The following is a 22,076-nucleotide window of genomic DNA, read 5'->3' as shown; positions in this document are numbered from 1 at the left end:
GTGTGTGTGTGTGTGTGTGTGGTCTGTGTGTGTGTGTGTGTGGTGTGTGTGTGTGTGTGTGTGTGTGTGTCGCCGTCTTCTGGTTGGAGATTTAATAGCTGAGCTGCTGGTTGACGGGGGTTGTATTGCCTCGCTCTCAGGAAAGCACACAATCTTGCAAGGGCTTTAATAAGGGGAATATTAATAAGGTTCTGATAATAAGAGAACCAGGTAGGACACGTAGCAATGAGTGTAGAATGGATATATTCAGACAGGACATAGGCAAAAACTGGTTTACTAACAGTGGTGGATGAGCGGAACAGGGGAAGGAAGATCTGAGGGGGAGAGAGAGAGAGAGAGAGAGAGAGAGAGAGAGAGAGAGAGAGAGAGAGAGAGAGAGAGAGAGAGAGATGAATGACTAAAAGGAGGAGGAGGAGGAATGCTGACTTGACCTCTTCTCATGGGGTGCTGAGCATTGCTTTATGTCCTTGCCAACTTGTTCCCTGTGTCCTGCAGGATGGGTGATGCGAGGCTGTGGGAAGCGCCGGAGGAGGAGGCACACACAACCTCCGACGTTCAGTGGACTGCTACTTGTACAGCACGTTCCCTAGAGCTGTACAAGTGTGGAACAGACTGCCAGAAGAAGCAGTCACAGCAAGCACCATGTGGTGCTTGCTGTGACTGATGCTGCCTCCACCCACCCTAAAGTGCCTGTAGAAGCCATGGCAGGCACACCTACACTTAATAAGAAGAGAGGAACGAGAGGAGGAGGACCTAAGAAGCGATACAAAGCGTTACAGGTCAAAAGAAGCAGCAGCTTTTTGGGACTAACAGACTCAAGACTCAAGACAACAAGAACTAATTACCTAGCCTGTCACTGAAGCCACGGTAGATGCTCACACAACTGTTTGAAAGCCAACACAATCAAAGGACTCATGTTATCAAGCTTGAAAAGAAAGCTCTGGCCTCCTTATGTTTCTCGCAATGGCCTTCAGCACACTTGAAGTCCTCAGGCGGTGGACTCCCAAGACGACCGTGAACATCACCTAAACTACAACAAAACAAGACAAGACACTGATGAACTTGCTGGCTTCGTCCCCCTCGACAAACTTCTTGGCCACTCGACCCGTGGAGTCAGTCAGTCAGCGCCGAGCGGGTCCGTCCTGAGCCTCCGCTGCGGCCACAAGGTCTGTGCTACTTAAATACTTAAAATATATTACCCAGCTCGTCACACTTAAATATATTACCCAGAACGTCACACTTAAATATATTACCCAGAACGTCACACTTAAATATATTACCCAGAACGTCACACTTAAATATATTACCCAGAACGTCACACTTAAATACATTACCCAGAACGTCACACTTAAATATATTACCCAGAACATCACACTTAAATATATTACCCAGAACGTCACACTTAAATATATTACCCAGAATGTCACACTTAAATATATTACCCAGAATGTCACACTTAAATATATTACCCAGAACGTCACACTTAAATATATTACCCAGAACGTCACACTTAAATATATTACCCAGAACGTCACACTTAAATATATTACCCAGAACGTCACACTTAAATATATTACCCAGAACGTCACACTTAAATATATTACCCAGAATGTCACACTTAAATATATTACCCAGAACATCACACTTAAATATATTACCCAGAACGTCACACTTAAATATATTACCCAGAATGTCACACTTAAATATATTACCCAGCACATCACACTTAAATATATTACCCAGCATGTCACACTTAAATATATTACCCAGCATGTCACACTTAAATATATTACCCAGCACGTCACACTTAAATATATTACCCAGCACGTCACACTTAAATATATTACCCAGCATGTCACACTTAAATATATTACCCAGCACGTCACACTTAAATATATTACCCAGCATGTCACACTTAAATATACTACCCAGTACGTCACACTTAAATATACTACCCAGTACGTCACACTTAAATATACTACCCAGTACGTCACACTTAAATATATTACCCAGCATGTCACACTTAAATATATTACCCAGCACGTCACACTTATATATACTACCCAGCACGTCACACTTAAATATACTACCCAGTACATCACACTTATATATACTACCCAGTACGTCACACTTAAATATATTACCCAGTACATCACACTTAAATATACTACCCAGCACGTCACACTTAAATATACTACCCAGCACATCATACTTAAATATATTACCCAGGACGTCACACTTAAATATAGTACCCAGCACGCCACACTTAAATATAGTACCCAGCATGTCACACTTAAATATATTACCCAGTACATCACACTTAAATATACTACAAAGCACGTCACACTTAAATATACTACCCAGCACATCATACTTAAATATATTACCCAGGACGTCACACTTAAATATAGTACCCAGCACGCCACACTTAAATATAGTACCCAGCATGTCACACTTAAATATATTACCCAGCACATCAGACTTAAATATTTTTGCACACATGTTCCACTTAAATATTTTTCCAGGCCTGTTACACTTAAACAACATCTCCAGTACGTTTCACATCAGATCTCCCGGACAGACGAAACGAGTCACCTCCTCCAGTGTCACCTGTAACCCATATATATGTGACACCTTCTCTTCTTTATTCTTGTCTTTTTTCTTCCCTTTACTGCCCCAGCCTGGAAGAAAGTCTGGTGTTAGTCAGATGAAGGTTTCCATTTTCTGTAAACTGAGCCTGCAAGAGTTTGTGATTATCCTGGAAAATGACGCAGGTTATGACTTCAAGTTAAACCTCTCTTTTGGACACTACTTCTGTCTGTCGTGGGAGCGGTGAGTAACGTTTTTTTTCTTTTTTTCTACACCCTTTTTGTTGCCCTTGAGCCATCTCCTTTGTTGTAAAAATAAATAGATAAATGAATAAATAAACAAAAATAAATAAAAAAGAAAATAATATTAATAAATTCACATCCAACAGACCTCTACTCATGATTGTATATAGTGAAGTTTTGAATGCAAGGAAAGAAATCAATCACCATATACCTTAGCCAGGTGTGTGATGGTGCCGTGTCATGTCTCCTGCGCCCACCCACACCGCCTCTCCACAACCTCCTGCAGTGCTCTTCCTCCTCCTTCCTGCCCTGCACATCTTGCTGGCCTGAAAGAGTCTGTTGTTAGCTAGATAAAAAAGTTTACATTTTCTGCAAACTTAAAGATTATCAGGATGATGGCACAGCTAACTTCATGCTAAAAAGTTCACGTCCAACAGCCCTATTACACCTCTAGGCACAATCGTATTTAATAAAGCAGTCTTCTTCCTCCTCCTCCCTGACCAGGATGTCTTGCTGGCCTGAAAGAAAGTCTGTTGTTAGCTAGATATAAAGGTTTACATTTTCTGCAAACTAAGTGACTATCCTGGATGATGGCACAGCTGACTTCATGCTAAAAAAATTCACGTCCAACAGCCCTATTACACCTCGAGGCATAATCGTATTTAATGAAGAAGATTTGAGCAAGGAAAGAAATCAGTTGTTACCTTAGCCAGGCACGTGAAGGTGCTGTGTCAAGCCTTTCCACAGCCTCCTGCAGTCTTCTTCCTCCTCCTCCCTGTCCTGGACATCTTTCTGGCCTGAAAGAGAGTCCGTTGTTAGCTAGATATAAAGATTTACATTTTCTGCAAATTAAGTGACTATCCTGGATGATGGCACAGCTAATGACTTCATGCTACAAAAATTGAAATCCAACAGCCCTATTACACCTCTAGCCATAATCGTATTTAATGGAGAAGATTTGAATACAAGGAAAGAATCAGTCGTTACCTTAGGCAGGCATGTGATGGTGCTGTCGTCTCCTCCTGACCTACACCGCCTACATCTGCTGTCTTGTTGACCTGAAAGAAAGCCTGATGTTAGTCATATAAAGGTTTACATTTTCTGCAAACTGAATCTATAGGAGTTTGTGATTATCCTGGACAATGCCGCAGCTTATGACTTTCACCTCAACACACGCAATACTACATATGTAACACAATGACGGCTAAAGAGTAACACAATAATACCGTAACACCAGGTAAGCAATCACGGTCTCTGGCACCTATAAGAACACTTAAGCACACGTACGGCCCTGACAAGCCCCCACACAGGTCAAAAGAAGAAGGGGTTTGGCATGTAAAATAACGTAACACCGTCACTGTCTCTGGCACCTTTAAGAATACTTGAACACACGGCCCTGGCAAGACCCACGCCCGTCACCTCAACACACGTAACACAATGACAGCTGAAGAGTAACAGAATTAAAACGTAACACTATAAGCAATCACTGTCTCTGGCACCTATAAAAACACTTGAACACACGGCCCTGGCAAGACCCACGCCCGTCACCTCAACACACGTAACACAATGACAGCTGAAGAGTAACATAATTAAAACGTAACACTATAAGCAATCACTGTCTCTGGCACCTATAAAAACACTTGAACACACGGCCCTGACAAGCCTCCACGCCCGTCACCTGAACACTAGACGTCACACAGCCTTCCACAGCCCAGTAACACAGCTTTATCGTATCTCCAGTAACGAAATAATATCTTCTAACTCTGTCTTACCTCAAATAACACTAGGAAGCTCGTTAAAGGCAAGAGATATAGCGTGGCAGCCCCAACAGCGAGTCATCCCCACACTTTAAGACGTCACACAGCCCTTCACAACCCCGTAACACAGCTTTATCATATCTATAGTAACGGAATAATATCTTCTAACACTGTCTTACCTCAAATAACACTGCTCGCGGCCCTGGGAAGCTCGTAAAGGCAATATGAAGAGCGTGTCCTCGGAGCCATGCCGTGAGGGTGGACGGGCCCACGCGGGATGGCCATACTTGCGCTAAAACGTTGAAGTGCCGACCAATCAGAGAGCTCGAGAGAAAAAGGGCCAGGGCTCTCAGCCAATCAGCGCACAGCAAGACGCACGGCAGCCAATCAGAGCAGAGAACAGATACCGTATTGGCGCCAAATGTTGCTACGGGTCCTCGTGCAACACAGACGTATTATAACCATTTTTTCACGAGTTTTTTGACGGTTGATCTTTACTATGGTTTTGATAATGACACACTTTGATTATGTTATTTTCCCTGCGGTTTGAAGGTTAATTAACGTGGGTGACGCCGGGGAGCGAGATATGAGCGGGTTACTATATAATGAAACCATATTTACCGGCGTGGGAATTTAACATGAAAATAGACATTAAAATTTACTTAAAACATTCTTCGTCCTCACAGCAACAAAGGAAGCATAAGTATATAGAAGCCAGCCAGCCACACTTTGATTATATTATTTTCCGGGAGGTTTGAAGGTCAATTACGTACATAACGTGGGTGACGGGAAGCGAGATAGGGCAGCGTTACTATATAATGAAAGCAATATATTTACCGCCGTGGGAACTAAACATGAATATAGACATTAAAACTTGCTTAAAACATGCTTCGTCTTCACAGCAATAAAGGAAGCATAAGTAGGTATGGAAGCCTGCCATAATTTGATAAAGCATTCTGTCAGCATAAATTAAACTAGACACAATAGATTACAGCGAAAATATAAGAACTGAATAAGGAAGGTAAGAAATAATGAAGGAATAATTAATATAAGCGAATAAATAAGCCTGCCATAATTCGATAAAGCCTTCCATGGATATAAATGAAACTAGACACAATAGATTACAGCGAAAATATAAGGGTTGAAAAAGGAAGGTAAGAAATAATGAAGGAATGAGTGTAATTAGGGAATAAATAAGCCTGCCATAACACGATAAAGCCTTCCTGTAACCTAAATCCAAAGAATAAACCAGAAATTACCTCAAAACTATAAAAAAAAGATTATCGCAAGAAATGTAGCTCCGTAGGCCTATAATCCCAGTGGGCACAGGCTAAGGTTTTCACGTCTTTTTAATGATCTTACGCAGGAATGAACTACAACTAAATGACTATGGCAACACAATCATATGGCTAGCAGAGCTGGGCGCGTTACTGGATTTGGGGTAGTCCGCTACCGCTCTTCCGCACCTCGGACGCAGGTAGTCCGCACCTGTACTTCCGCGCCAAATTTTTTTTCGCTCGGTCCACTACCGGACCTCCGCACCTCCGCTACTGTACCCAAAACTATTAAAGCGCGCCTGAAAAAAACTAGTCCGCAACTCAAAAATAAAACAAAATAGTACAAGGCAATAATACATCAGAGCTTCATATATATATATATATATATATATAAATATATATATATATATATATATATATATATATATATATATATAGAGAGAGAGAGAGAGAGAGAGAGAGAGAGAGAGAGAGAGAGAGAGAGAGAGAGAGAGAGAGAGAGAGAGAGATTTACCTTCAAATGGGGTGGGCCTCTCAAGCGCGAGTCTGGAATGTTCTATGCGGTAACGGCTTATTCCTCCCTAATTTACATTTTCCCATTCTTAATTAAATTTTGGCATTACACTGGAAGGGGTCCAGCTCCACGTCAGAAAAGGAAATGTCTGACGTCGCCAGCGGCGTAGGGGTTCTGGAGGCTGACGGTGCAGGCGTGCTGGTTCTGTAGCTCACGCTATTGACGCTACTATCCCCTGACACACTCCTGCTCCTGTCGCTATCACCTCTTTTCACGTATCTGTCCATGTTTATTTGTAAACACTAAACACTAAACAATCGCAGTGAATCACTAAATGTCAAAAGATTCTGAAAAGAAAAAGAAAATTGACACAGTGATCAGCTGGTAGCACACAGCCCGCCAAAACGCGCGAAAGTAATGCCGCGGACTGTTTGTCGTCTTCGTTTTTTATCTTTGAAAATCTCAGGTGCGGAAGTCTGGACCCAAAATTTCGCCTGTCCGCACCTGTTACTTCCGCACTTTTGAAAACGTTCCGCACTTCCGGGCTTCCGCACCTCGTTTGGCGGTCCGCAGGTGCGGAGGAGCGGAGGTCCGGACCGAGGTGCGGAAGTGCCCAGGTATGATGGCTAGTAATCATAAAGCTAATAATGGCTATTCAAAGTACCTATAACTACGAATCTAGCTGTTGCCCACCGAGCTGTGGCCTGAGCAAAAGTAATCATTCAGTGGCCTCATAAAGTAATTTCTTCTGCAACTGTAACATTATTTAGAAATATTTCCCTTACATAATATTGCACGGCAGTTTCATGTTATATGTATTTTATTATGCCCCCTTCCACAATTGACTCCTCCAAAATAGGTGAAAAAATATAAGTTATTTTTCTTATATGAGGTATAGAAAATGTGCTTTGTAAGATATAATTTGGCATTTATTCATTTACTTTCATCATACATGGTCAAACAATTTATATTTATAAGTATCTATGCATAACGGTTATATTCCATATAAGCTGTTATGCTTTCCTATATATATATATATATATATATATATATATATATATATATATATATATATATATATATATATATATATATATATATATATATATATATATATATATATCATCTTCAAAGTATATACAAGGTTTTACAATTTTATTGTTCCTTTGACAAAGTATGAATTCCTGAAAATCACAGATCTCTGTTATGTCCTATTTTTCAGTTTTTAGGTATTATTAAACTTCTTTGCCAGACATAATAAGGCCAAGGCATGTGTGAAAAAAAAATTACAGAGGCACCTTACACATGTCCTGTATGTCAAGAGTTTTTAATTAAAAATAATGAAGCTGTCTGCAGCTAACTGGGACCATTGTAATATGTCCTATTTGTCAGGAGTTTTTAACTAATAATAATGGGGTTATCTGCAGCTAATTGGGACCATTGTAATTGACGTGAAACATCTCTGCAAAATTATATGCATTGACTTTTGAGGAATAAGCTAATTGGTACCCAGGGGCATGTTTGGTTCACCTGTTAGCCACACAACTCCCCACAGGTTTGGGGGGGGATGAGGCAAACTGGACCGTGGATCAGCTGAGTGAGACAAAACTGGCTACCACCACCCAGCGCCACATAGTATCTTAATTTACACACATCTGCCCGGGCGGCCGGGCCCCCTATGAGGCCGGGCCCTGGTGCTGAGATACCAGCTCACCCCCCGCCCCCCTCTCTCAGGCCCTGCCACCACCAACAGCTCCCTCACAATATTCTCTCAGCAGCTCTTACAGGTGACCATTTACAAGAAACAGCAATCAAAGTTGAAAGAAATATTCATAGAATCTCATAAGCAGAGGTGACCCTGGCCACACTCACATAACTGTGACGACTCCCTTGTTTACAAACACTACCCCCGGTCCCGCACAACTCACCGCGCAACAATTTCTCTGGCCATTTGGCTAATGTCACCATCTTGACACAACTTGTAAGCTTCGTTATGTAAAATTGCACAATATTGCATGGCTAATGGGTCAACCAAACCCAGGGCAGAGCTCTCTCCCCTGGTCCTCAAGTTGGTGGGGCTGAGGGAGTTACTGCCCTGGACTCTGCCCAGTCAGTGGTGGCAGCAGCAGCCTCCTGCATGTGGCTGTTGGGAATGTTGTTGAGAGGCTTGGGCTTGTGCTGGCCAGGCTTGGTGACCTCGGTCTTGGCACCGGCACCAGCCAGGGAGGTCTTGGCAAGGGGGCTGGCGGTGGCAGTGGCACTGAGGTTGGTTATACCGTGGCTTGCTAGTGAGGCAATTCAGCCAGATTGTAGGTGCAAGCAGAGAAGCGAGAGGGGTGCTCCATTTGCAGCAACACACATACCATGGGTCCCACCTGGCGGCCAAGCAAGGGGGTAGGACTGTACTCCTGCAAGACACATGACACCTGCCACATAACACACTAACAGTGAGGTACTTACTTAATACAGTCTAAACATAAAGCAGTACAATAAAGCTTTTGAGTCTGCCCAAACGCTATATTCCCTTCTTGGAGATTTATAAGATGGCGATTGTGTCAACTTGGAGGTTTCAATGTATTTCACTAATCACCTTTCCCATATATTAAATAACTTCAATAAAACTTAAAGGTAACCCAGCAACATGAATAGTAAGATCAGATAAGGAATAAGCTATTTCTGTCAACACTTCTTAGAGGCATACTAGGTGTGATGACAGTACCATTTTTTTCTCCAAATAAATCATGAATATATAATCAATAAATACTAAGGCTTTATAGGATTGCATTACAGTACAAACCTCTTCCTGTGGCTCAGAAGTGGTTGACAGCAGCTTCTCTATAGTTTTCTGAGACAGCTGAAAAAAGTATTAAAGTAATTACAAAAAGAATGCTATATTTCAGGCTCTGTATACTATGGTAAACTGTGTGCAAGTTCAAGGTGCTGCTCCATATATCATACTCTGTAGCATCATATTAGAGTTTTTTGGTAAAGTTTATTCACTAGATATAAGTGAGGAACAAGGGAGATGAGGAGTCTCCCTCAACCACAGCATCACACAGTGTCTGTTGTTTTAACCATCACACAACATGCAGCCATATTTTTCTTAATTAGTTTAGCTTAGTGATATGAAAACAGAACAATATCTAATGATTATGTTGTTAAGAAATGAGTCTCTCTTGCAAGTTCCCTTTGAATGGGCTTGATAGATGAGATAATATATATGTTTAAATTGACAGATGAAAATTAGACTTATGAAAGGACTTACCAGAATATATAAATCTACATCTTGGAGGAGGTCTGGGTCTTCAAGCACTCAATATATATATATCATGGAGCAATTAATCTTAACATTTACAAAAGCTTAAGGAATATGTTTCACTTACCTTGACCTTGACAACAGCATGCTGAAGATCAGGACCACAGTCAAGCCACACCTCTAAGGAGTAAGTTCTGCTTGGAAGAGTTGATCTCCCGTCACACCATGAACAGTCCACCAAGCCACCCTCTACTTCTTGCACCTTGTCACTCATACAGTTTCCACACGTCAAGTAGATGAAAGCATTTTCCTTATCTACATTGATTATGGTGCCTGTAAGAATATGAAAAAAATATTTGTGAGAATTTAACCCCTTGACTGCAGATTTCCAACAAGAAGACCTCACCAAGCTACAGGAATGGAACAAAGAATGGCTGCTACAATTCAATGAAGAAAAATGTAAAGTCCTGCACCTTGGGAGGGGATATCCAGCATACCAATACCACATGGGAAACACTCCACTATCCACCATGGAGGCAGAGAGAGACCTGGGTGTATATGTTTCCAGGCTACCAGTGAAAGCCAAATCCATTCCAATCGCAGTGGATGGGTTAAACCAACTCTGTACATTTAAAATTGCATATCAGGATACTTGGTGAAAGGAGGAAATAGCTCAGGGTGGTTGAGAGCGCTTTGTTGCCCATCCAGATAGGCCTGACCCTACCATATGCTGTCTAAATTTCTAATGAGAGTTAACCAGCATCTTCATTTTTCATCCCTTTCACTTGTCAGTTATGGAACAGCCATCCTTCATCTGTATTTCTTCCTTCCTGCAACTTGAATACCTCCAGAATGGGAGTACTAAGATATTTCTCCAAGCTAAATTAATTATTCTTTTAAAACTTCAGACTCACTGTTCATGTGCAGTGGTTTGCAGGCTTTTATTTTGGTTATGTTTTATCCTAAAACTGCCTCCCTGAATGTAAACAAAAATAAATAAATAAATAAAAGTAAAAATAAAGTGAAAGCTGAAAACTTAATCCCTAATTGTGTTTGGAGGAAAGAGGAAACATGCTACACAGATTGTGGTTCTAAGGTGTTAATGAGGGTGTGTAGTATTCTGAGCATGTAAATATAAAGTAACAAAAGTTTTCAGCTCCACCAACCTGACACAAGGGTGAGACAGTCCTGCTGAGACAGCCTTGACAAAGGGGAAAGGACCTCCTTCAGGGATAACACATCAACTGTTGTTCTGGCCTCCTTCTGTAGCTCTATGGAGCTGTATTCATCCACAACCACATTCCCTGAAAAGAACAGTAAAAATTGCACAGAGCTATTTAACATTCTTTAGCAGCAACACAATGAGATATATTAGATATTTTTTGTTCTGTAATAAAGTAGTCTGAAACAAATAACTAGCTGGATTTGGCAGTAAGAAACCTACAGCAGTAAAACCCTGACTATCCGGTCCCTGGATGTCTGGAATCCTCAAGTATCCAGAACTCTCCACTGCACTCTTTGGCAGCTTTGAGAATTTCACGTTTAAAGGCATCCCACAACTCTCCAGGTTCTCCACAGTACCAAGCACTTCAAACCGATTTGAGACTGCCAGTGCACACTCCTGAGTGCATGCCAGGTCACTCAGTTTCTTAAGATGGAACCCTGGACGGTTGCATCTATCTGTGGGACACCTCCTCTCCTTGAAACATCTAAGGAAAGAGTGATTTACTTACCATGCCATACAACAACATCCTTTAGTAGGACAGTCACCATTACAGTGCCACTCTCTGGAATCCAGGGTGGTAAGGTAGCTCCCATTAACTGAACTCTGCGAGTCAATATGTTCACTTGTGATTGTGAGTCCTCCTTGCAACTGCTTCCAGTTCCCTTCTCTCTACTGAATAAGGTGGGACTCATTTTCTGACAGGACGTGGGACACATGACATAAAGGCTGGAGCCAGACTTGTACAGTGCATATACACTAATGCTGCCCCGCTGGCCATCACACACCACCTGTCAAGAGGAGTTGTTTCAGTTATATTGTTTGATCACTAGCAAAACCATTATTCAGAGCTACAAAACTGCATCTTGGGATACATCCTTATTTACTTTATACAACATATAAGTGTGAATCTACACAGCAACTGTGGTGTGAATGGGAGTGTGTAAGAAGGAATACATGAAAGAGGTATCGAGTGCTAAAGGGAGAGGTAAGTCAAGGAATGAGGTGGACAGATAGATGACTCATGCAAGTGGCAGCTGCTGCGTCATGAAAATGAGTATACTTGGGCCACGAACGGTGACATCTGATGTAAAAAAATGGATTATTTCTCAGACCACTTCTTTTGTCTTTTCAAAGCAAAATACAGCAGGCACCCCCCCCCCCATGAGTCTTCACACTACGCAAAGACCTGAAAGTACAATCCACAAACTTAAAGTGCGCAAGGTGGGTGTTAGGAATGAAGGAACTAGCAAATTCCACACTCAAGCCGACACTCCAGCCAGCCAGACAAAACAAAACAGAAACAAGTGCTGAAAGAGTAGAGTACTGAGTACAGTAACATGTGTAAGATAGTGTGAAAAGCACAAGGTGCACCTCATGCCTTCCTTTGCCAGCATCGCTGCCCTTAACCCCTCACCACCACTACCTCATCCTCGGCAACTCGTCACCAGTCATTCTAAGGTTTTGTACGGTATTATGTCCGGTTTATGTCATGCATAGCATTTGTTTTTACATGTATGTGCGCCTTCTTGGTGCCCTGTGGTGAGGGCATGGCTGTGCGGCGCTTGGCAGGGGAGGCAGCAGCACAAAATAGGCCAGTCAGTCAGGGGAGTGCTACCTATATACTGTTTTCCCAGAAGAACATGTATTCCCACTACATAAAATCACGTAGTAAGTGTGCCTACTGTGCTATTAATTTGCATCATTCAAATACTTTATCATCTCATAAGATGGCACCTGGTAATTTAATTACTACAATTATGGACTGATTAATAGTATTGTGGATAACTTTAATGTCAATGCAACCAATTGTTATTACTAGAGGTTTCTTGTAATGTACTCCTTCAAAACCTTGGACTACCTGTACTCTTAAGCCTTACTGTATGAGCCTCTTGCAGGGACCACTGGGGGAGACTGATGGGAAGTGTGACCTGCTCTTCATTATGCAGCACTTTGGTCACTCCAAGGCTGGCTATCAAGACATAACAACAAGTCTGAGGGGGACGGGATGCCAGGTCATGGAAGAGTGGCTGTAGCTGAGAGTCCCTCAAAACAGTGCTCTGGTAAGATTTATGCAGGGAGCTGATCAGAGAAAACAGCCCAGGGTCCCTGAAATTTAAAAAAATTAGAAAGCATGTGTGCCAAGTGTACCTGTCTTATAAAAGTTTGTTTTCAAGATTAGGTTGTTGAACTTTTTTCTGTATACAAATTAAAATAAAAGCTTGTTACATATTTCTTTATATTGTATCAAAGTAATTAAATATCAAACTGAAAGACAGTAGAGTCTCACTTCTGTGGAATATGATACAACTACTCTCAGCTTTAACCCCTTCACTACAGCCGGGCCAAAACGGCGCCCCGCGCCGTATCTGGGATCAGCATGCACGCCAAATTTCAAATGTTGCTATTGAATATAACAAGTTTTCAGCCATAAATTCAACATAACCATCATGTATTATATATAAAAACATGCAGAAATAAATAGTGCACATAAAGAAACTCACTACGGCCCGGCCAAAACAGCCCCCACGCCGTATCCAGGATCGCTGAACATGCCAAATTTCAAATGTCGCTATTGAATATGACAAGTTTTCGGCCATAAACTCAACACAATCATCATGTATTATATATGAAAACATGCAGAATTAAATGGTGCACATAAAGAAACATAAATTAATTGATAATTTTGAAATGTAAGCATAAATATAGAGATAAAATAACTCGTATATTGGCTAAAGCGAGCCAGGATGCAGTATGCGCGTCCTTGGATATGGTACGGGGCACGCAAGGACGCAGTATACGCGTCCTCGTGTTGAAGGGGTTAATAAACCTTTTAGGCCAGGCCACTATATGCAGTGATTTACTAAACAAGTTCAGTAAATGCAGGGTTTGGTTCAGTGGTGAGCTGACCAAACAAACCATGAGCCATTCTCACTCCAACCAGGGAGCGGACAACACCTCACTCCAATGCCACCGAAGACGAATGCATGAATGTCCCTTTCAATTAACCATTCAGGTTAGTAACATTAGCACACTTCCTTTGATTACAAATTAAAACAATTTTTGTGATGTTTCTGACTCACTGGGTGTTGGTGAGCCGCTGAGCCATGGTGAGGTGGGTGAAGGTGTGGGTGGCACTGCTGTCAGTCTGGTCACTGATGGGTTTCTTCAGGTCCTGTGCAAGGGGACGGTTTGGAATCTTCACTAAGCAAAACTGACCTGCTGCATCTTGTCCCAGTAACTCCCAGGCATCCACAGTTGCTGAGGTCTTTCTAAGATAAATACAAAAATAGTGTTATTAGTTATTTCTGATAATTACTATTGAATAAATCACTACCTCCTGTACACTGCCATGCATTGCTCTAATCGGTCACCACTCTTACCTCATGAGGGAACCTGCATTCAAAGGGGTATTGAACCACCAGCCAGGCTATATGTTTATGTTGCAAAGTACTATTTTTAGACTTTTCTATGTGAGTGGACTGGCACTGTGAGTATGACTGAATGTCTCACCAAGAAAACATATAAGCTCAGTCAACAAGACCAAGCCATGCCCACAAAGAAAAAATAAAACTGCATAGAAACAGACAGTATTTATACCAGGGGTGTCGAACTTGAGTCAAGGTCAGAGTCAAGAATTGAAAGGTCACCTAGTTTTACCTGGAATTGGAGTCAGAGTTGATTGAAAGTATCTCCTACTCTGACTCCTTTAAGAGATCAATTCTCGTGTATTATATTATTATTATTATTATCATGTTATATATCTGTTTAGAAATCTAAGTGTTAAGTTATTTCTCTTTAGGAGGACACACTGTTAACTCATATTGGTTAACCCCTTGAATGCGGATTTCCTACAAGAAGATGTCACTAAGCTACAGGAATGGAACAAAAAGTGGCTGCTACAATTTAATGAAGAAAAATATAAAGTCATTCACCTTGGGAGGGATATCCAGCATACCAATACCACATGGGAAACACTCCACTATCCACCACAGAGGCAGAGAAAGATCTGGGACTATATGTTACCTGGCTGTGCCAATCACAGCGGGCGGGTTAAGCAAACGTTCTTCTCTGTACCTTCGAGTGATGGTGCGATGAAGCCTGACGGTGATGCTGACTGGCACTGCTGACACACCACCACACTTCTCTAGGGCCTCAAGGATGGTGCCTGCCCTCAGCTTGCCATTCTGAAGAGCAAATGAGAAGTACTTAAGCTGAAAAGTCACTTAACTCTTAGCTCTTTTTATAGAAGCAGTGATTTGAACGGAAATCATTATTAGCATATATATTTTTTAGGGAAGATCTTGAATATCCAACCATGAAGAACAGAAACCATGGTGATGAGTGTACCCGCGGGGGTGTTTCAGGTGTGTCCTTGATGGTGGTGAAGCCTGAGTCCAAGCCAGGCTGCTGAGGGTGGCCAGCCTGTCCACGGGACACCCAAGGGAAGGAGCAAGACTGAACATTGCACAAAGACGTTGGTGCTGTTCTCTCTGAAACATAAGTAACACAAAAATGATAACTGAAAACAGTTTAAAGTCCTCAGGTTTGTTAAATCTCACACATCTCAGGTGTGTCAAATTATGTAGAAGTAATTAGTAAATAATATACACCCCACAAGTTGTGAAATATTATCATTACCATACCAGCGACAGACTAAGGTGAGAGGAGAGATAGCTTACAGTCCTGACAGAAATCCTCTTGTCCTTAACCCGTGTGGCTTTACCATGTAGCAGCGATGGGCCAAATTTGTGGCTTTACCGTGTAGCAGCGACGGACCAAATTTGTGCCATGATATAACCCCCCAAAAAAAAGATGATACATAATCTGATCACAAATGGTTTGATATGTATTATGAAATGGTTTGTGTGAGGGGTAATTTTTTCTCTTTTTTTTTGCTTAGAGGGACCATTAAGAAACATGATCCCTGCTGCTACTGGGTTAAAACCTATGCTTTCATGCTGTAGACCCCTGAACTTAGGAGAGGAAATATTTGAGACCATGCTCATGACTTTATACTCAATCTTTGGCACCACACAACTGACAATATCCTCAGAGTCTTTGAGGAGCAGACCAGCCTACACTGAAGGTCCCAATAATTGGGTAGGGGATAGAAAAGAATGACTGGGATTTTTAAGAATTTTTAAGGAAAAGTTCAAGATGAAATTCAGAATAGACAATCAGTCTTGCATGATAGTTAAGTATATAATATTAAGATTTTCACTTAATGCTGGCTTAAGTTCAAGGGATAAGACAATGATCAACCTGGAAGCAGCAGGGATCATGTTTTTTAATGGTCCCCCAAGCAAGAAAAATGAGAAAAAATCACCCCTCACACAAACCATTTCATAATATATATCAAAGCATTTGTGATCAGATTATGTATCATCTATTTTGGGGGGTTTAAATCATGGCACAAATTTGGCCCACCGCTGCTACACGGTAAAGCCACAAATTTGGCCCATCGCTGCTACATGGTAAAGCCACAAATTTGGCCCGTCGCTGCAACCGGGTAAATAGAGTACAAAAAAGTACCATACCTGAGCAACTGCAGGTCCAGGTGAGGACACCTTTTCTGTTACCAGCTGGCGAGGGGGGAGGTCCCTTCTCTTTTGGGCTGAATTTGAAGCAGGAGGTGAAGAGTGCTGGAACATCATGGCCGGGGACACTGAGGTTTTGCCTGAAATGCCCCAGTTCCCTTTATTTCTGCACAGTTATTGGTTATCATGGAAATAATGTAATTTTAAAACATATGTACAGTAGTCTCACATTTGGTAACTAACTGGTGCTTGAGAGAGCTTGCCAAATTTGAATTAATGTGAGTCAATAAACCAAGAGGAAAAATGTTAGTTGCTACCACAACCCTTGATCAACGTATTTTTAGTTGTGTTTTTGGTGGGTGTGTCTTGAATACTCATCTTTTCTATCATTCATATTTCTAATTCTGATCTGTCAGCCTCAACTCACTCCTCAAAATGTTTTTTTTCTACACTGTACTGTGAAATACCAATATTTTGCCTTATCACACTATTGAAAATGTCTTAAACTAAATCTCTACACTTTATCACATGCTGTTTCATTTATCAAGTGTCCCTTTACATAAACGTATTATTATACCAGTCGTTTTCCCCCTCTTGCCTTTCTGAGCAATTTTCATCGTCATTGCTGTACATAGTTGTGAAAGGTTCACATTCTTTAGTGATGGCAATTGCTAAGGTAAGGAAGACTACTAAGCTGCACTACCTTCATGAATACTTTGTGGTTAAAAGGATGACTGATGGATGATAAAAAAGGTGTAAAAAAGGTGTCCCTCATAACTTACCAAGGAGCATAGATTTTAACAGTGTCAAGCTTACAAAGAGAGGTAACATTGTGTTCACTAAGAGCAAAGAACACAAGAAATTTTTTCCCAGTCTCTCCCGTTTCATTTCCTTCATCATTTTCTGTCTTTATACTCTTAGACGTCCGGAAGCCCTTCACATTGCTGTCCATAATTTCACACATTGCTGCATTAGTGGGCAACAACCCTCCCACCTCTAACAGTTCTAGTTCCAGGTACTTTTGGGATATTTTGCGAGGAGGAGGAGTACCGGGTGTAGATGCAGAGTTCTCGATCAGCAAATCTTGCAAGTTTCTTACTGCTGGAGAATGCAGAAGCTTCATCTCGCTTTTCTTTTCCTGAGGCTGCAGTTTCACCACACCCTTTATGGCGTCAGTGGGGTGCAGCACATTGTATGGCAGAGGTGAGGACTGTCTTGGAGATACCCCACGAAGGGTTGTGAGGGACAACTCGTGGCTCCACATACTGATGTCTGACCTCCAGGACATCAGCAAATGCTTCAGTTGCTCTGCCAGGCCATCTCTAAAATGGGGACATTCTCAATCAACTATTGTTTAAGTTCTGAAAGGAAAAAATCACTGAGTAGGCAATCCATATTATTAGATGCAATATTGGCATTGCCAGAAAGTGTTCCTGAATTATTAAAGAAAGTGGGAGAAGAAATCTGTACCCAATATTTCTGAAACCAAATGGGGTGTAAAAAGATATAGGTTGACTAACATTAACAAAGGCATGAGATGAAGAGAAATCCAAATGCACTGAAAACAAGAATTAAAAAGATATAGATATTTCAGGAATGTAGTTGAATTACTTCAGTAGGATATCAGGAAGATTCTCTTAAGCACATACTAACAAAAGTAGCATTGTAATAAAGAATTCATACATATACAATACAAAATGAGTAGCATTTACGTATAATACTCGTCTGCCAAGCAGACAGCGAGGAGGTGGAGGATAAAATCATAAATATCTGAAAGTGTAACATATAAAAATACACAATTGGAAATAAATGCTACATGTTCATGCATCTAGGGTCGCCAGGCCAGATCAAGACTGTATTTAGGGTCACAACCAGAAAAGTTTGGGAACCACTGACCTTCCCTATTAGACAAAAAATAACTTACTTCATTAACTTCTTCTTGCAAGACTCAACGCCATCTCCAGTATTCTCATCGTTTGTTAATTTCTGGGGTGTCTGGAGGTGCTTCACCCAGTCAAAGCCAGACCTTGCACCGCCCTCTGCTTCTAGTAAACTCAAGTCATGGGAGGCTTGGGCTCCAGATATATCAATGCCCTGCAGTAAGTAAAAATGTAACATTTAAAAAAAAATATAAAACCATCAGTCAGTTATATTAAATTATTTTAATTTGTCATTTGCCCAAAAGAATTTTGTCAATTTACATGTGTGAAACTTTTCATTCAAAAGCAAAAACTATTTCTTCTTGCATTTTTTTTGTTAAAATCAAAGCAAACAAGAAATCAAAGTAAACTTACCTCAGACACATCTGTTCCCTCCAAGGAGTGTTTGCTGGGTGTAAGAGGCATTTCAATGTTGTAGTCCACTTGACTGTCTGTTCCTTCAGATGCCACAACAATGATCTGAGATGCTTGGTGATCAACACAGTGTTCTGGTGTTTCCTGTAAGGGACTGAGATCTGTCAAGGCTGATGACTGCAAGTCACTATTTGAAAACGTGGAATTACTTTGGGCTTCACATCTTGGCAGGACAACTTGCCTTATACAATGGTCACTTGACTGGCTTAACACTGACTGCTCACTTTTAAAGGCTTCAGGTCGCAGAAGTGGGTATGAATTTGTGTCTTGGCCTTGGCTTCCATCTTGAGTCACTCTGGATTCTCTGTCATAACCATGAGATTCATTTAGATTCCCTGTTTTTGTATTACAATTGACATCACTACTGACTGAGTCTATGTTTAAATTGCTTTGATTTTCTTTTTCTGCTTCTCTACCTGCATTAAAGTTCAGATTTGTTTGGACTGCTTCATCCTCAGTGATTATTTGCCTTTTTACAGAGGCAGTCTTACTGATGGCTAGCTTTCTCTTTGGCACCTTATGAGAACCAGGTGCAGAGGAGCAGGTTTTAACTTTGGTCTTTTTTGCCTTGATAAGTGGTGAACAAGACCAGGCCCCAGTTCTTCTCCATCCAAGAACTGGTGACGGAGGCTCAAAAGCATTAGCATAAGCTCCACTACTGTGTGTTGAGGCTTCATCATAAGTAGCTTCACTTGAGGGAAATATTATCCCTGGGTCGTTGATGTCTATTTCACTTTTAATTTTACTCGTGAGAGGGGTGGTGCAGACTGGTGAAAAACCTCCAGTATTAGACAAATTCAATTTCTCATGACTCCATACTTTACTCACAGGTGTTCTCTCTTCGGCTTGTTCCTGATTCTTGATATGTCCCTTTCTTCTGGCAGCGGGTGCCTCTTGGCCTGAATCTGAAGGTCTTGAAGGACTATGAGCTTTGTTATGTTGATGTTTTTTGAAGGAATCATAACTTTCAGACTTATTCATCTCATATTTTGTCTTCTTTGGCAACCTGGTAGAGGTGGAAAGACATGAGGACAGGATAACTGGCACTCTTGGGTTAAGTGGCACCTCTTCATCACTGCTTGAGCAATCTATGGCAAAATCTTCTCCAGCAGACTCCTTTGATAATGAATTGGTGAACTCTGCTAAGATGGCTGCTCTGTTGTGCCACTTCTGTCAAATATGAAAAGAAAAATTACAAAAAATATAACTTTGTATTTCCTCTCTGAAATAAAATGATGAGATGCAACCCCATAGTGGAGTTTTCTGAAAAAAGTGTGAGTGAAGAGTCCAACTTTAGAGATATATGTAACAGCTGTAGAGCTATCAGGATCACAGAGAGGTGGAAAATAGAAAAAAAGTGAAGTATGGTAGTTAAGATGTTTTATGGCTAGATGCCAGAAATCTTTCGAAAAATTAGAGTTAGCAAGATTTTGACAATTTATATCAATGAAAGAGTTTTTGGTAAGTTGAAGAATAGATTTGGCATGGTTCCAGGCAGAATTTTTATTGTGAATGTTAGTATATGGAAGGCTCAGGTTACTTTTAGTGAGCTGCCTTTCTTTGATAGCAATCATATTTATATTTACTAACATATTTTCTTATTATTGTAGTATTTTAACATTGAGGAAAATTTTAAATTCTTAAAACTATAAAATGAAGGCAGGTATGCTATTTTGAGGAGGTGGAGTGTACAGTCATACATTTTCTGCGCACAAAATTTCAAAAGCACTTACGGCCATAGTTGCACTGGTCTGACCCTCATGCAATTTCAAACGATGTATATTGCGCCAGGAATTATTCCACAACCATCACAGCTTCCTGAAAGTAACCATAAGTTGTATGCATATGGACTATACTAATGTATATTGGATCAAAACTTAAAATTTTAGTTTATTTGGTTAAGATTCATATTAGGTCCCTGTCTTTAATAAAAAGATAATTTTCCACAAATTTGAGAGTAGAAATCAAATCAACATACATGAAAACTCCTTGGGCATGTATTGTATATTTTGAGATGAATGTAACAAGTAAAAAGCAGACATTAAATATTCCAACTATCCTCAAACAGACTCTCTGGCAGCTAGGCACTTCCTTTCTTGCTTCTCCATGTGACTGTCTTCTCGACCCCTCAACAGATCACTATGCTATGAAGCAATGATAACCATATTTAAAGTGGCAATAAGCTACAGTATTATTTTAGGGTTAATATATTACTATCCATTAGGCTTATGTGGGGTTCTGTAAGTTTAAAAAACACAATGGCAGTATCTATGTAAATTCAGTGGTGACTTTGTTCTGTTTTCTCATGTAATTCTGCTATACCTTAATTTTTGCACTTCTCAAAATAACACAATGTCCAAGGGGTTATATTGTGCTGATTTATTCTCTATTTAAAATTGTAGAAAATAATATTTGAGAAAAACGAAAAACTAGGGCCCTAAACCTAGGAACCATAAATCATACTATTTATTTCTCCAATCCTCCCTAATGCCCACTTCCCTATAAATGGCCATCACTATTTCACTGTGATAGGATACCTGCCATTAGGGTAAGGTGGGGTTGTTTCCTTATACATAGATCATCAAATTAGGAAGCGATAAGCTGGTATTTTTACTAATCATCACTTAGACATCGGAAACATGGCAAAGTGACTATGATATGGCAAAATTACTGAGCTCACCTGGTTGCCACCCCATGTGCACAAGTTAGGCAATTTGAGGTATACGAAATAGGGATAAAAAGGGGCAGCTGAAATCTATAGGTACGCCAGCCTATTGGGGTTTGTATATTACTAAGTATAAGACAATTAAGTAAAAAAGACTGAGTTGTGTACCTTGCACAGCTCACTTTACATTGATGGGAGTATTAATTATTATTTAGACTACTAGGTGTATGCTGTGATTAATAGAGTACTGAGGTTAGAATTTAATCAAACTTATAAAGAATGGGACTAAGGGATACATGTAGGGCAGATTTCAAGAAAGCACCGAAGACACAGACTCACTCATTCACTAAATCCTACAAACATGTGCATCGACGATAACTTTTTAGGTGCAACACCTTGCCGGACGGACGAAGTGTTGGCGGGTTTCATGTTTTTGTTTGGGTTCGCGACGAGCTGCTGGATTTTGGCCACAGAGTTCTATGGTGTAGAGTGCGCGTAAGGCCATGCAGATGTCGTTGCTGAAGCTGGGTTAGTGGTCATGTTACTGTGTCCAACTCATACTGAACTGAACCTGAACTGAACTGAAACGATACAAAGTGCATAGGTTGCAGTGAGGTTATGGCGCTAATACCAGAATACTCAGTACAACGTCTATCCCCG

At 40.8% G+C, this 22,076-nt stretch overlaps 2 protein-coding genes across 5 annotated transcripts; both read right to left on the bottom strand.

Annotated features, from left to right (window-relative positions):
• Positions 1-78: 78 nt before the first annotated feature.
• On the bottom strand, positions 79-5,841 carry LOC126984290 (uncharacterized). Of its 2 annotated transcripts, XM_050837918.1 has the most exons (5): positions 4,768-5,841; positions 3,819-3,889; positions 3,536-3,628; positions 3,043-3,157; positions 79-2,681 (listed from the first exon to the last, which is right to left on the bottom strand). In XM_050837918.1, exon 5 carries the CDS (start codon positions 2,545-2,547, stop codon positions 1,186-1,188), a length of 1,362 nt encoding a protein of 453 aa, XP_050693875.1. In that variant the 5' UTR covers positions 2,548-2,681; positions 3,043-3,157; positions 3,536-3,628; positions 3,819-3,889; positions 4,768-5,841; the 3' UTR covers positions 79-1,185. The 2 variants fall into 2 exon arrangements, with proteins under 2 accessions (XP_050693875.1, XP_050693876.1); XM_050837919.1 differs by lacking the exons at positions 3,536-3,628; positions 3,819-3,889; positions 4,768-5,841 and having other exon boundaries at positions 3,043-3,527.
• Positions 5,842-7,508: 1,667 nt separating this feature from the next.
• On the bottom strand, positions 7,509-21,945 carry LOC126984288 (DNA repair-scaffolding protein-like). Of its 3 annotated transcripts, none has more exons than XM_050837912.1 (15): positions 21,812-21,945; positions 20,485-20,569; positions 18,692-19,921; positions 18,322-18,491; positions 17,180-17,719; positions 16,398-16,537; positions 15,208-15,350; positions 14,935-15,044; positions 13,941-14,129; positions 12,738-12,966; positions 11,369-11,648; positions 10,802-10,939; positions 9,763-9,968; positions 9,177-9,233; positions 7,509-8,787 (listed from the first exon to the last, which is right to left on the bottom strand). In XM_050837912.1, the coding sequence occupies exons 2-15, from the start codon at positions 20,488-20,490 to the stop codon at positions 8,665-8,667; spliced, it is 3,561 nt and encodes a 1,186-aa protein (XP_050693869.1). In that variant the 5' UTR covers positions 20,491-20,569; positions 21,812-21,945; the 3' UTR covers positions 7,509-8,664. The 3 variants fall into 3 exon arrangements, with proteins under 3 accessions (XP_050693869.1, XP_050693871.1, XP_050693870.1); XM_050837914.1 differs by having other exon boundaries at positions 7,509-8,754; XM_050837913.1 differs by having other exon boundaries at positions 21,756-21,836.
• Positions 21,946-22,076: the final 131 nt, after the last annotated feature.

This window comes from Eriocheir sinensis, chromosome 56, assembly GCF_024679095.1.
Source record: "Eriocheir sinensis breed Jianghai 21 chromosome 56, ASM2467909v1, whole genome shotgun sequence".
NCBI lineage: Eukaryota > Metazoa > Arthropoda > Malacostraca > Decapoda > Varunidae > Eriocheir > Eriocheir sinensis.
The sequence above is the reverse complement of the archived record's forward strand: the minus strand, read 5'-3'. Positions and strand labels throughout refer to the sequence as shown.